The sequence below is a fragment of the Ictidomys tridecemlineatus genome, chromosome X (assembly GCF_052094955.1).
Source record: "Ictidomys tridecemlineatus isolate mIctTri1 chromosome X, mIctTri1.hap1, whole genome shotgun sequence".
NCBI classification, from domain to species: Eukaryota; Metazoa; Chordata; class Mammalia; order Rodentia; family Sciuridae; genus Ictidomys; species Ictidomys tridecemlineatus.
Window position 1 is genome coordinate 1,486,446 of NC_135493.1, and position 16,031 is coordinate 1,502,476.

At 44.3% G+C, this 16,031-nt stretch overlaps 1 protein-coding gene across 1 annotated transcript in view; it reads left to right on the forward strand.

Annotated features, from left to right (window-relative positions):
- The window catches only part of Tex28 (testis expressed 28), a 19,961-nt gene continuing 3,930 nt past the window's right edge, over nucleotides 1-16,031 (forward strand). The window contains exons 1-2 of the mRNA XM_005340662.3: nucleotides 1-12; nucleotides 2,362-3,092. Of these exons, the coding sequence (XP_005340719.3) occupies nucleotides 1-12; nucleotides 2,362-3,092 (743 nt within the window). The remainder of the gene's footprint in view (nucleotides 13-2,361; nucleotides 3,093-16,031) is intronic.

A 16,031-nucleotide genomic window follows, 5' to 3' on the forward strand; every position in this document is an offset into this window, starting at 1 on the left:
ATGGTTTTAAAGGTAATCAGCTTTATTTCTTTGCCTTTAATATCTTGTGTCTAGGTACAAATCTGTTTCTGTTTTTCCTGCTTGGGATTTGTTGGGATTCTTAAATTTGTCTTCCATTAGTTCAGGAAAGTTTTTAGGAAGTATGTCTTCAAATGTTGTCAGTGCTTTATTTTCTCTGACATAGTGATGAGATTTTTGTTAGATCTTCTCACACTCTCTTCCATGTTTCTATTCCCCCCCCCCTTTTTTTTTGTACTGAGGATGGAATCCAGGGGCATTCAACCACTGAGCCACATCCCGAACCCTTTTTATTTTTTTTATTTCATTTTGAGAGTGAGTCTTACTGAATTGTTGAGGCTGGCTTTAAATTTCCAATCCTTATGGGTGTGCACTACTGCACCCAGCTTTTTTCCAATTTTTATATTTCTTCATGCCTCTTAGCTGCATTCTGGATACTTTGTTTTGCTCTGTTCAATCCTTGGCACCACATAAAAATAAAAAAATAAAGGTATTGTGTCCAACTATGACTAAAAAAATAAATATCTAAAAAAATCAACATATTTTAAGAAATAAGGATAAAGTGAACATATACTTAGCTACTACTCAGGCCAAGAAACCCAACCTCTGTGTGTTACCTCATTCACAGTCACCTTCTCCCATCCTAAGCAGAACCCCCATTCTGATGTTTATGTTATTCATACCCATTCCTTTGTTTTATAGTTTTGCCACCTACAATGCTACTTATTTTTGCTTGCTCTTCAAGTTTACATAAAAGAATAATATGTAGTATGAATTTTCTGCTTATTTTGTTCAACATTATTGCTTGTGAGATTCATTCATGTTTCTCAAGACTGTAGTTCATTTCTTTTGTAATATAATAATATATTGGTGAATATGTAACAGTTTACCTATCCATTTTGCTCTCAATGGGCAGGTGGGTGGTTTGTAGTAGTTGGTTACTGAGAACATATTAGTGGACACAGAAGATATTGTCTACAAATGGAGTTTCTGGACCATTCAGTGCATCCTGGACTATGCCTTCTACTTTACACTACTACCACATGCTTTTCAAAGGAGTTGTACCAGTTTACTTTCCCAGCAATAGGGATTGAGAGATCCTGATGCCCCATGTCCTTGCCAACATGTATTATTGTTAGTATGAATTTTTGCCAGTCTTCTGGGCATGCAGTGGTATACATGATGTTTTAATTGAGATATAACTTACATGCAATAAGATACACAGACTTAAGATGTCTAGTACAATATAGTCATTTCCTATTTGCCACCAGGAAGTAATTTTCAGATGACAAATTGTTGTGAAGGCGCTCACAGTTTCAAAATAGAAACAGAACAGAAGCTCCACCTGATCCCTCTTCACCTCCCTCTGTCCTTACTATCTCCACTATCCTGTACCACAAGGTTCCAGCAGTGATGCTCTTGCCATCTTGATTTTACAGGTGAAAAAGTGGTTTCTTAACTTGCTCAAGATCTCAAAGTGATAGAGGCAGGATTTGAACAGGGCTCTATTTGAAAGGCAAAGTGATCACTCACCATGTGAGAAACTCATTTTTTGGTGTAATGATACAATTTTCCACCCTGGACTGTAAGCTGTGTAAAAGCAAGAAACATGTCTGGCTTCTGTGCCACATCATGGGCACTCAGAGAATAATGTGTAGAATGAATGACTGCAGGCACAACTGAACCTGTTATGATGCAAATCTCTCTGCCTAGCTCTCTGGGAGTAGCAATCTGGCAAGCAATATGGGTTAATAGGAATGAGTTTATTCATACTTTCACAAGAACAGAGTTTTTTTTTTTTTGGTGCTGATGTTTGAATCCAGGGGTGTTTTACCACTGAGCTATATCCACAGTTCTTTTTATATTTTATTTGAGAGTGGATCTTATTAAGTTGTTAAGGGTCTGGCTAAATTGTTCAGGCTGGCCTCAAACTTGTGATCTTCTTGCCTTAGCCTCCTGAGTCACTGGAATTACATTCATGCACAACCATGACTGGCTACTAGAATAGTTCTTTATAAAAAAGACTCACAATTTGTAATTCTTGGAAGAGAAAGTAGAAGAGGTACAAGAACAAGATATAGAGGGGAGATTCTACTGATCTGAGGATCATAGTAAGGTACACCTATAAAGGAAGGAGTCAAGTGCTGAACAGAGGGGAGCAGGGCCCATAAATTGAACTTGACCTCCCAGTCCATGTTGAGCACATCTTGAGTGCACAAATTTTGCACATTAGTATTCATACATACATATAAGTATTTTTATGGAGTGAAGTCATAATGTGTCCAAGTCTCCATCTATGGCTCACAGAGAACCTGATTTGTTATTTCCTGTTTCCCACTACAGGCAGAATACATCAAGAGCCCAAGTGCAACACTTCCCTCCAGTGTGCCTTCCTGCAGGTCTCTGTCATCCAGCGAGGATGATCCCAATGGGCATTCCAGCCTTTCAGAGGGAGAACTTTCCCGGAATTTACAGGAAAGTGTCAAGCACCGCATCCTCTACCTCTCAGAGCAGCTGAAAGTGGAGAAGGCTAGTCGGGATGAGAACACTGTGAGCTACCTCAAGCTAGTGTCCAAAGCTGACAGGCATCAGGCTCCACATATCCGGCAGGCCTTTGAGAAGGTGAATCAGCGCACTTCTGCCACCATTGCCCAGATAGAGCGAAGGCTCCGTCAGTGTCATCAGCAGCTCCAGGAACTGGAGGAAGACTGTAGGTCCAAGGGCTCAGTACTTAAGGTGGAAAGCAGTCTGGACAACTGTGAGCAGCCCAGTGCAAAGGCCACTGTTTCCAAGTCCCCCAAGCTGGGTGGGGAAGATGCTCTATCCTCCAACTTGCCTGATGTCACCAGACCCTTCACTCTGGAGAGTCACTTCTCAGATTTGCAACAGGAGAATTTCTCAGAGACAAAGCACATGTCCCAGAAACGAAAACTACAATTGCAGAAGGTGAAGGAAGAGCTGACAGAAGTTAATAAGTTCCACATTGACCTTCAAGTGTACTACCAGGACCTTAAGGAGAGGTATCTGATGGACCTGCAGATGTCACTGGAGTCCCTTCAGGAGGAAAAATGCAGGTGAGGTGAGCCCCTTCTTCCATCTTGGTTCTGGAGACCAGAAGCAAGTGAGGGACAATTGGGACCTGCCTGGTGGGGGTTGTCTGAGAAGGAGCCAGGGACAAGGGCTTGGAGAGTCAGGTGGGAAGAATTGATCTGCATTTCTCTTGGTGGCTAGGCCCTGCAGTGGAGTAGGCAGGGTCCTCTTTCTATTGCACCACACCTATTTGTCCTTTCCTGGCTAAATAGGCTCCATCTCAGAGGTCCCTGCCAGGTCTCTATGGAGCACTGGATTGGGTGGTCTTGACTACAATGGCAGGAGGCAGCCAGGTAACATTAGTGAGTAAGGCATCATCCCCTAGGCCCTATCTGCTGGAAGGGTTGGTTAGGAGTGGTATTGCCTTGCTAGCCCCAATCTCTTCACCTGTGTGCCTACATGATTGAGCTGGGGCACAAAGTCAAGCACTGGACATTCCATCTGAAAATGAATGTCTTCTTCCACTTGCTTTGTCCATAATGTGCAGTGGCTCAATTTTATTTTTCTCTTAGACAAAACTAAAGCCCACCAATTTAAAAAAAGGGAGTGGTGACCTCAAAGGATCTAATCTACTCCTCTTGGGGCCCTTCTCTGGGTTCCCACTGGACCTCTGAGGCACCATGCTTCCTCCCCTGTCACTGTCTATTGCTAATTAACATTAATCCTTCTAACAGCCTGGAAAGGGAGGGAGAGATTCACTTAGGTGAGCCAAGATTCTCAGCAATTTCACAAAAATAAGAACTCTCAGTCCTTTTACTGCCTACACATATGTGGGAGAAGAAACAAATGGGAATCATCATCTTTGGTTTTCCCAGGGAAATCTTACCAACATTTATATGGTCTAAGAATCCATGAAGGGAAATCAAAGTAAGATGACCAGTCAGAATTCCTGTTTTCTTTTGGAGATTATAGGACATAGCAACCAAATCTAAAATCTTGGGAGTCTTAAAAATCTCTTCAATGAAATAACATCCCCAAGGTCAGATTTATATCAAGCAAAAATAGAGTTGGGTGGCACTTACAGACATCCTCATGTGTTTCTATATAACATGGGTCAGTGAGAATCATGCTTGGGTACACTCTTAACCTCTCATGCACTATATGTGACATATGTGTTTAGGTCCATTCAATGTCACCCAGTGACGATGCCTGTGTGACCACCATTCAGGACCCTGTGATAGGAAAATTTGTGGTGTGTCATGACCTGAGATTTCAACCCAAAAGTCCTGGGAAATTTATCACAGTTAAATCTGTTTCCAAGAGAGGTATCATAATTTTTACTGTTGTGATTTTTTTCCTAATTTGATAGTGAGGAACTCTGTCGAGAATGGCCCTAAGCCGAGGCTGGGGATGTGGCTCAAGCGGTAGTGCACTCGCCTGGCATGCGTGCGGCCTGGGTTCAATCCTCAGCACCACATACAAACAAAGATGTTGTGTCCACCGAAAACTAAAATATTCTCTCTCTCTCTCTCTCTCTCTCTCTCTCTCTCTCTCTCTCTCTCTCTCTCTCTCTCATGGCCCTAAGCAAAAATAGCTATTCTTGAAGAGAGTGGGGAAAGTTAAGTAAGGGTGTGAGTGTCAGAGGATGACAAAAAGATGTGAAACCAAAATGCAGGAAGTGGAAAAATGTATTACTCATGGGTCCCTGAGAAGTTAAGTCTGGGGGTAATAGGAGCTCAACCATCAGGTACAAGGGGGAACATGTTGGCCTGAGCCTCTCAAGTTTATGGGTGTCAGCCCTTAGGCTTTCCCATAGGGGCTACTTTAACAAAAATATGCATAGAAAGAAGCATATTTACATGATTCTGGCATTAACCATTGGGCTCTATCATGGTCAGCAGCTGTGAGATGTGATTGAGTCGGTAAGATGAGAAATAAGTGAACTAATTTCAAACAACCACACAGGGAACATAAATTTTATTTAAGGCAAAGGTGGCAATGTGCGACTGGGTTTCACATTACTTGCATCGGGCCTAATAGTGGATGCTGCCAAGGCAGCAACTATTTTAAACAAATTTATAGCAAAAGCGTACTTAAAAAAAATTCACATGACATTAACCATATTGAAGTGTGCAGTTCAGTGGAATTGAATATTTCTACAGTGTTGTACAACCACTATGTCAATCTAGTTGTAGAACATTTTCATCATCTCCAAAGGAGAATTTGCTGGGTACATTGGTACATGCCTGTAATCCCAGTGACTCAGGAGGCTGAGGCAGGAGGAACACAAACTCAAGGCCAGCCTCAGCAACTTAGTGAGGCCCTAAGCAACTCAGTGAGATCTGTCTCAAAATAATAAATAAAACGGGCTGGGGATATGGCTCAGTGATTAAGAGCCCCTGGGTTCAATTCCTGGTACACACAAAAAAGGAGAATTTGTGCCCATTATGCAGTCAATCCCCATTCACCATCTTCAGTTCCATGTACTTACAAATCTGTTTTCTGTCTCTATTGATTTGCCTCTTCTGGACATTTAATATAAATGAGATTATGCATTATGTGGCCTATTGTGTTTGGAATGATATTTTTTTTAAGGTTCGTTCATTTTGTGGTAGGCATCAAGCCTTCATTTTTAATGACTGAATAATATTCCAGTGTGTGGATAGACCACATTTTGTTTATCTGTCCATCAGTTCCTGGAGATTAGGGTTGTTTCTGCCTTCTGACTATAGTGAGAAGCTCTGCTTATGAACACTTGTATGCATGCATTTAATGAAACAGCAGTTTTCAATTCTTTGGGATCTATATCCAGGAATGGAATTGCTAGCTTCTATGGTGACTCTAGGAGTAAAATTTAGAGGGACTGCTAGACTGGTTTCCTCAGCAGCTGCACCATTTTACCTTCCCACCCGCCATGCATAGGCTTCCAATTTCTTTACATCCTTGCAGTGCTTGTTTATTGTCGTTTTTTGTGTGTTTTTGTTTTGTTTTATTTTGTGGTGCTGGGAGGGAACACAGGAAAATACTCTTCAGATGAGTTACACTCCCGAATGAGTTTCCTTTTTTTTTAATGAAAGTGGGTGTGAAGTGGTATCTCATTGTAAGGACTTCCCTTCTTTTTAAATTTTTCCTTAGTCTTTTCATGGGCAAAAGGTCTTTTTTTTTTCTCTTTTTATGCATTTTTGTTGTGGTGAAAAATCATATACCAAATTTAACATATAAACCATTAAAGACTTTCTCTTTGATTCTATAAAGTGCAGGGTCTCAATTACAGTGGCAGTAAGACTCAGGAAGTTCAGGGCTGGCCTAGTGGTCCTTGGGTCTCTCCTTCAGGAGGCCTGAATTTGTGGGTCGTCTCAGGGGACATTCTTGGACCCTGTGACTGAAGGACCATGACTGCTTCTTCTGGAGCCGCTTGAGGTCCCTGAAACTCTACCCTCTGTGTGCTGAGGAAAAACCTAGTTTTGGACAAAGAATGGGGAAGGCATGTAGACATTTTTAAAAATATTTTTTACTTGTAGTTGGACACAATACCTTTATTATTTATTTATTTATCTATTCATTCATTCATTTATTTATTTATTTTATGTGGTGCTGAAGATCGAACCCAGTGCCTCGCACATGCTAGGTGACCACTCTACTGATGAGCCACAGCCACAGTCCCCAATAGGTAGACTTTTGAGTATGGAATGGTATCCACATGGGTCCTGTGGACTTGAGGATTCTTCATGGAAGGGTCTTGGCCAGGCTGCTGTTCTTGTGGAAACAAGGAAACACTTCAGATCTCCAGGAACACTGCCCAGGGAGCAGTCTCCTGGGGAACCAAAGGCTCTGCTCCTCAGTGTCTCTAAGGGTCAGGAAGGAAGATCTGAGGAATTCAGAAAATGTCCATTTACAAAAAAGGCAGAACCCAAGGAGGGAATGGGAAGTTTTCAAGTGAAGTTGTAACTGACCAGACCTCATCTGGGTGCCTCCCGTGGTAAATTACAGGAGATCCTCTAGAGCCTTTTAACAAGAACCCCACTCTCTCTGTCCTGCAGGATGCCTGGCTGACTTCTGTTTCATGGTCAAAGGCAGTGGTCTCTGTTGGTGCTGAGGCAGCCAGGTGCCAGGCTGCTCCCTTAGACTGGACCTGGACAAAACCATCATCACTGCTGAGGACCACAACTAGGCCTTCCCTGCCCAGCTCCAGGGCATCTCTCACTTTGGGGTACTTAATTGTCCAATGTTAGCTTTCATACAGGCAAGACTTTCAACTTCCTACTTCACCTTTGTAGCCCCAGTGGATGGTTCAATGCCTGGAGCCCAGTGCTTGGTGGAACATCTCTCTCTCTCTCTCTCTCTCTCATTCTCTCCCTCCCTCCCTCCCTCCCTCTCTCTTTTTTTTTGAAAAAAAAAAAAGCCAAAAGAAGTTTTATTGCTTTGCTAGCAAAGGAAAAACACAGGGGCCTCCTGTCCCAGAGGCTGTGATTCCTTCAGCAGGAATGGAGACTGCTGGAACACCTTCATTGAAGGGATCCTAGGAGAAAATCTACCAGGAGAATGATGTTGTTTGAGGCCTGATTCCTATTTCCCTAAATTTAACCTCAGACTTGGTGGGCAGGTGATGCCATGATATCAGCTCACTCAAGACTCTGCTAGATGACAACAAACTGGTCTTGTCATCTTTCTCTGACAGATTTTGGCTCTTTTAACTTGCCATTGCCTGCCTGTCCTTTTGACACACTTCTCCAGCTCTTCACAGGGCAGTGTAATAGGTTGATCTGGTCCTGTCCCCTAAGGTCCCAGTATGCCCAGAAAGCACAGGCCAGCACAAGAGGAAGGGTGTGTTCCAAGACAGTCAATGTTACCCTCAATTCCACTTCACTGGGAGTCCAAGCACAGGATCAAGAGCCCCAATCCCTTTTAGGAGCTGCCCAGGGCGAGGCACTTTCTTTACAGTTCTCATTTACAATCCAAATCTCCACTGCCCATCTCCCTGCCCCCATAGTCCTCTTCACGTGCACAGGTGCCAGGGGGACACAAAATGCCTCTCTGGCCTGTGGGCTTAGCATCAAGCACATCAGAGTCCTCCAGGTTCCTGGTTAGCCTGCTGCGTTATCTGTGCTGGACTTAGGGAAATGTGGTGCATAGGAAGGAGGGGTCAGAGTGCAATGAGGCTCTGTCCCAGCCTGCCAGATTCACAGTGAGCACCGGTGCTGGCAGGTGTTAGAGAGAGCCCAGGGCATGGAGTTAGGCACCGTGGAGCAAAGATTCCCTGGCCACCACCAGCATGGTCACACATTGTATCTTCCCTCTCTCAGTGTGTGTTTCCTTAGCTGTGAAAGCCACAGATAACAACACCATGCACAGGGCTCCTGGGAAGATTTAAGGTTCTAGCATTTGGTTTACTTTGGGCAGTGTAATGAGTCAAATTTTGTCCCCCAAATCCATGTGTTGGAATCCTCACCCCCACTACCTCCGAGTGTGACCTTATTTGGAGATTGGGTTGTTGCAGATACAACTGGTTAAATTAACAGGCAGTCCTACTGGAGTTGTCTCTAATCCAACAAGGCTGGTGTCCTTACCAGAAGGGGAGATTTGCACACAGACACATGCAGAGGGAGGACATCATGTGAAGACAGGTCGGGGTGGTGCAGCAGAAGCAAAGGAACGCCTAGGATTTGCTGCAAACCAGAAGCTGGGAGGGGCCCATGCCAGATTCTCCCACACAGCCCCCAGAGGGAACCCATTCTACCAGCACCTCAGCACCTTGATGTACACATCTTGGGAAGAGTTTATTTCTGATGCTAAAACCACCCAATCTGGCTGGGCACAGTGGCGTACACCTGTGATCTCAGCGGCTTGGGAGACTAAGCTAGGAGGATCGTGAATTCAAAGTCAGCCTCAGCAAAAGTGAAGTGCTAAGCGACTCAGTGAGACCCTGTCTTTAAATAAAATATAAAATAGGGCTGGGATGTGGCTCAGGGGTTGAGTGCCCCTGAATTCAATCCCCAGTACCCGCCCCCCCCAAAAGACACCTAGTCTGTGGTACTTTTCAGAACAGCCCTGGGACAGTCACACCATCACTTCATCCTTAGGCTCTTCAGAGGGTCTTTCCAGACTTCCATGTTCCTTGGCCTCTCCTTTTTTTTTTTTTTTTTTGTAGTTTTTGCATTGAGATAATTTTGGGGGGAGGTACCTGGGATTGTACTCAGGGGCATGTGACCACTCAGCCACATCCCCAGCCCTGTTTTGTATTTAATTTAGAGACAGGTCTCACTGAGTTGCCTAGCACCTCACTTTGCTGAGGCTGGCTTTGAACTCTCAATCCTCCTGCCTAAGCCTCCTGAGCCGCTCGGATTATAGGCATGTGCCACCAAGCCTGGCTAATTGAGGTAATTTTATAGTGAAATTGCATTTAAGTTTAGGTGTACATTAATGAGTTTTGACAAAGAAATTAAGATCCCAATAAAGAATTTTTCATCACCCCAAAAGCCTCCCTCATGCCTCCTTCCAGTCAATGCCCATCTCTGATAGGCAACCAATATCTTGTTTTTTGTCACCCTAGGTTAGTTTTGCCAATTCTTCAACTTCATATAACTGGAATCAAATAGTAAGTAGTCTTTTGCTTCTTTCACTCAGTATGATTATTGCAAGATTCATCCAACTGTGTGTCCCAATGCAGGTGAATTTCCTGACAGATTTCTGTTGCCTAAGCACACAGGAATTCTCAAGTCAGAGCGATAAGTCCTGCCTTTTGTGCTGATGTTCCCTGAGGCAGAGGTTTTGCCTCTATGATGGAGTCCAGAGTGATCACTGTATACCCAGCAAGAGGTATTCCATCTTCCCTGAAACTTGTTTTATTTGTGAAATACTCCAACTCAGGGTCCTTGAGGGGCTGGTCTCTCAGGTCAGGTACACTGGGGAACAGTTTATCTATGACCTCAGAGCTGTCTTGATGGGCAGCAGAGTTGCTGGGCTAAAAGTCTGGGCTTAAAGTCTTTAGGGCGGACATGTGGATTTTCACATAACATGCCCTGTTATCTGACCATCCTCACATTAGTCAGCCAATATTGTCCTTTGTACTTCCAACAGTGTCAGTACAGGGTTCCTGTCTGTTCCTGTCCCATAATCAACTTGTTAACCTCTGACACCAGAAGGGCCATGGCTGCAAGGGCCTACAGACAAGGTGGCCAGCCTTGAATCATAGAGTCTAGCTGTTTAGAAAGATAGGTCACTGGACAGTGCCATGTCCCCAGCATTTGCATTAGGACTCCTAAACAGCTATTCCAGATCATGCATGGACATATAGAGAGAAGGGCTTTGTGAAGTCAGGGAGCCCTAGTCCAGGTGCACTGGTGAGTGCTTGTTTAATGTCCTCAAAGGCCTTTTGCTGAGCTAGCCTGCACATCAGAGAATCCAGTTCTCCCAACTTTGTGGCTTCATAAAGGGGCTTAGCTATAACTGAAAAGTTAGGGATAGGGATCCATATCTGGCAGAATTTGTCAGCACATGAGAACTCTCAGATCTGGCAGTGAGTAGAAGGGACCAGAATTGAGCAGACTTCCTCTTTCCTCTAGGGCCAAGTTGCCGTTATCTGTAAGTTAGATAAAAACCGAAGTACTTGACTTTTTCTTGTCAGATGTGGGCTTTTATATATATATATATATATATATATATATATATATTTTAGTTTTTCAGCAGACACAACATCTTTGTTTTTATGTGGTGCTGAGGATTGAACTCGGGCCACATGCACGCCAGGCAATCACGCTACCACTTGAGCCACATCCTCAGCCTGCGTGTGTGGGCTTTCTTTTTTGAGACTTTGTAGCTAGTTTCACATAGGAGGACAAGAAGCAGCTGTGTCCCCTTCATCCAGTCTTTTCAGGTTGCTCCAGCCAACAATGGATCATCTACATATGGGGTCAATGTGCATGTACATCAGAGGCCAGCATCCAAGTCATTTTGCAGGAAAGGCTCTCAAATCAGAAGCCAGCACCATCGAGCAGATGGCTGGTGAGTTTTTGAAGCCCTGTGGCAGCCTGGTTCAGGTCAACTGGCCTTTAGTTAGGGTCATTCTCTCTTCCAGTGGCCCTCTAGATGGCAGTAGGCACATCAGCTTAGTCTCAGTCTTGTCCCTGGATAAGGTGGTCCTTCCATTCAGACCTTCCTTTGGCCCTGCATCTGGCGCGATTTTGATCCTTGTTTTGGCTTTGTTCTGGTGGGACCGCCCTTTGAGTGACCTTTGCGTTTGCGGTGAGGGCAGCTGCAAAGAGTCCCATCTCCTTCTTCATCTTTTGGTGTGCCTCTCCTTGAGCCTCTTGGTCTCAGTTGATGAAAACTGTGGTGGCCACTTTAATCAGCTCACTGGCATTGTTTTCAGCAAAGTCCTCTGGTTTTGGGAGCTCTTGCAAATATGTCTCTGGGCTTGTTTACCTGCGGGTTATTTGGTGCCTCAGCATCAAAGGGAGGGAAGGGTTGGGACGCCTCGCCTAGTCATTCACAGAACTGGCTGGGGCTCTCCTCAGGCTGTTGGAGTACTTCTGATACCTTGCTCACCTTTAGGGCTCTCCTTCCCCCTTCTCTTAGGCTGCCTACGGGGGGCCTCTTGATACCTCTTTAACTTTAGGAGGTCTCCCTCTTTGTGGGGGTCCCCCACGGGTCTGTGTTGGGGAACTGGGCCTGCGCACAGGCTTGGATGCTGCCTTGTGCATCCACAGCACGTTCTTCTAGCCACTTTAAAGCTGCTTGGGTCACTCGCCCATCAACCCAGGTGGGCTGGTCTGTCTGGATAACGGACTGCATCACATCAATCGTGGCCCTCCATGTAGCTTCTCCATGTAGGAGGGAGTATGATTTTTTTCTAGTTTAAGAGATTAATGGTGGTGAAAGGCTACCACACAAAATGGCATTGTTCCCCTCAGACATTTCCCTCCTGGTCAACAGGGTGCTCAAGTTCCCTAGTTCTTTAGTTTCTTGTAAGGGCATCTGCAGAGCCCTCATCTCGGTTATGCCTCTGTTCTTGGAACAATTTCCCCACCTTGGCGTCTGGGGATGAAGGAGTCATTGGCTCTGGGGAAGCCTCGGGCACTGAGGACAATAAGGAGAAAGGAGTAGCCAGTGTCGAGGGGGCCACAGTCTGCTGCCTCTGGGGAGAGGAGGCTGGGAGGACAGCTGGTCACCTCGATGGTCTTGGCACCGTCAGGTGCAGTGGCATGTCAGGTGATGGGTTCTCTTGTGGCTCAGGGGGAAAAGCTGGTTTCCTCTCTGTCTTTTCTTTGTCAGGTTTTTCTGTTCAGTTCCCTTTTGTTGGGTCTTAGAGGCCACTATAGTTTGAGATAACATCAGCTTGGACTGTCCTTCTAGACAGGCTCTCAATCAAGGGGGCTGTTTCTGTGCTATCTCTTGCCAGCAGTCAATATAAGGGAATTGGACTGGGTGTCCAGGGGTTTTGACAAGTATTAAAAGGACCTCACCAATGACACTTTTGTCTAAAGATCTTTCTGGTGGCCATGGACTCCAAACTCGCTTCGACCTTTGTCCATCTCATTCACACACCCAATTCCCAAAACTCCAAAGCCGAAGAACGAGTCCTGGTTTCCCTTCTTCTCTCTGAGCCCAAACACTGACTACCCAGACAACTCCTCGGGTCCTCTTTGGCTCTACTTCCTTTGGAAGTTAGTCTGGACCCTCAGGGTTGATCAAGCTTCTCTTCCACCTGATGAGGCCTGAATGGGGAGGCCAGGTGGGTGACCAGTAATGGATCTGGATCCTACCTGTTCCGTTGGGGTGCTCAAGTTCCCTAGTTCTGGTTCCTGCTCCTGTTGGGTTCCGTTGTGCTCAGGGTGGCAGCTCAGGGTGCTGGATGAGTCACCTCACTTACCGGCAAAGAGTTGCCTGTGGTGGACCAAGGAGACGTGTTGTCTTCCCACGTGCCTAGGAAGGCAGACGCAGAGACAAGCGAGGCAGAAAAGCTGTCTTGACCTCCACTGTCCCACACGGGTTGCCACATCATGTAGGACAGAAGAGGATGGACACCTGAGGAATTTTCAGGAAGAGGGTTTATTGGGTACAGGGTTCAGAGGGGTTATACCTAAAAAAATTCTCTGGACCTTGAGTATGGATATTCTTGGACTTTATACCCAGTGGGAGGAGGGGCTTGAAGGTTTACAGGACAAGTGCTTTTTGTCCCATGTTTTTATATTAGTCAGAGGTTTTACAAGTTTGACCACAAAAGCAGAAGTAACATCATCAAGTCTGGGGCCGAACTTAGCTTTGGCAAGGCAGAGCAACTTAGTCCTCACCAAAAATAGGAAGTCCTATTCCTCATTGAGGTTTTTGGAGAAATTTTTGCTGATATTCTGTTAATAAGAACAATTATATAAATAAACAAAATAAAGGTATTATGTACAACTAAACATAAAATTCAAAAAAGGGGACTGGAGTTGCGGCTCAGCGGTAGAGTGCTCACCTAGCACATTCGAGGCCCTGGGTTCGATCCTCAGCACCACATAAAAATAAACAAAATAAAGGTATTGTGTACAACTAAAAAATAATTTAAAAAGAACAATTATGGTGAGGGTCTCTGGAGAAGCTTAATTAAGATTCTTTGGTGGAAGAGGAGGTTCCATTACACTACATTATGGGAACATCAGGGCAGGGTCAAGAAGGAAGGCTTATTCTGGATTTAGGTCTGAGCCAGCCTCCTCTGTGTCTTGTATTTACTGACTTTGTTGCTTTGTTATATATCCGTTTTATTTCTGAAGCCTATTTTTGCTGGGCATAGAATTCTAGGTTGGTAGTTATTTCTTTAAAATAATAAGCATTTTGAAAAAATCTGCTTCTGACTTCCATGGTTTCTTCTTTTGTTAAAAAAGGCTGCTGTCATTCTAATTGTTCCTCCTTTGAAAATAATTAATCTTATTTTCTTCTGACTTCTTTTAGGATACTTTCTTGCTCTTTGTGTGTGTTTAGTGGTGTGTTTTGTTTTGTTTTGGTATCAGGGATTGAACCCAGTTATGCTTAACCACTGAGCAACATTTCCAGCTCTTTTTATATTTTATTTAGAGACAGGGTCTCATTGAGTTGCGTAGGGACTAACTAAGTTGCTGAGGCTGGCTTTGAACTCAAGATCCTCCTGCCTCAGCTTCCCTAATCCCTGGGATGTTTACTGGCTTTGCTATGATGATATTGGGTATGATTTTGCTCAAGGTTTACATTGCTCCTTCAGTTTGTAACTTGATGTCTTTTATCAGTTTTGGAACTTCTTGGTTATTATCTTTTCAAATATAATTTCTGCCCTATTCTCTTCTTCCTCCCCTTCTACATGCATGTTAGATCTTTCCACCATATTCCTGCCTATGTTTTTACATCTTTTATCACTGTTCTTCATTCTGAATATTTTCTTCTGAACTATTGGCCACTAAAACTCTACTTACCTGGATCTATTCTGTTCTTAAATGTACCCACTGTATTTTTCAACCATCCTTTTGTTTCTTTTTAGGTTTCCCAGTTTTCTGCCAAATTAGTGTGTGTGAGTGTGTGTGTGTGTGTGTGTGTGTGTGTGTGTGTGTGTCCACATGTACATGTGCATGCTGGAGGATTGAGGAATCAAATGCAGGGTCTTTGGTTTGATATTGAAATTCTCAGTGTCTATCCTGGAGAAAGAGAGAAAGTGGGGAGGGAGGGAGGGAGGGAGGGAGAAAGGAAGGGAAAATCCCTGGACCCTACATGTACCTCCAGCCACTACCTTCTACTCCCTACCCCATCCCTGGTCCCTGCGTTGTGGCTGAGGTCTTGGAAGACTGCCATGTTAGAAGGACACTGCACAATTTTCAGTAATGTTCTTATTTGACAGGCAGGATCTTTCTGCACAAAAATTCCTTCTTTTTACAAAAGCACTACTCTTCCTTAGCTTCTCTGATACCACAATCCCCTGGCTTTATTCTCAGTTTCTGTTGGTTTCTTCTCCCCTATCTGATCTTTACAGGGGGACTTACCTCAGTCTGCCAGGTTTTTCTTCTGATTCTGCCTCAAAATAACTCAACAGGTTTGGGGATTTTTGGTCTATGGGATTCCTGATCTCATAAGGAATGTCTGTATGCATTGTCTGGTGAGGAGATCCTCTGAAACTGTCATTAGGGAAGAGGGAAAACTCAGGATTTTGAATAACTGAACTTGTCTGCTGCCAGGCCATATGGAACCTCTTTATGGGGTAAGTGGAGGCAGCATGATCTGGTTGAGAGATACTGTCTAGACCCAGGTAGTCCTAAAGGGACAAGTACCCCATCTAACACCTTGGATTCTCATATTCAATAGCCTTGACCTCCACTCCACTTTAGTCAACTGCTCTATAATTACAGCACAGAGTTTGCCAGCCTTCCATGGTGTTCCTTATCTCTGTCATCTTCAAGCCCACCCTCTTTTTTTTCCAGCCAGGGTCCTTGTCTACCCCTCTGCTGCCTCTCCTGTCTTATCCGCCCTTCAGTCTTTATTAACCCATTTAGATTTTGACCCTGCCACTTGATAAGCACCACCACCATCACAACAACAACCATTTAGTAAGCATTTCTGTTTGCCAGGTAGCCTACTAGTGCTTAATGTGTACTATCTCATTTATTTTACCTAACCCAAACCTAGGAAGTCAATGGTATTCTTTATTATTGTTATTTTCAACCCCTATGAAGTGCAAATAGGTTCAACAGCTTGTTCAAGCAAGTTCCAAAGAGGAGTCTTAAACAGGGTGACATGACCTCAGAACCAGTCCTCTGAACCACTTTCTCTCAATTTACCAGTTTCCTCTTGGCCTCATGTTCTCTTCTGGACCCTGTGGCTCTTTCCTTCAGTCTCTTTTTATTTTTATATATTTTGGTACCAGAGATTGAGTCCAGTGGGTTTAGCCACTAAATCACATCTCCAGCCTCTTTTATTATTATTGATGAGACAAGGTCTCACTAAGTTGCTCAGGTCCTTGCTAAGTTGGTGATGCTGGCTTTGCA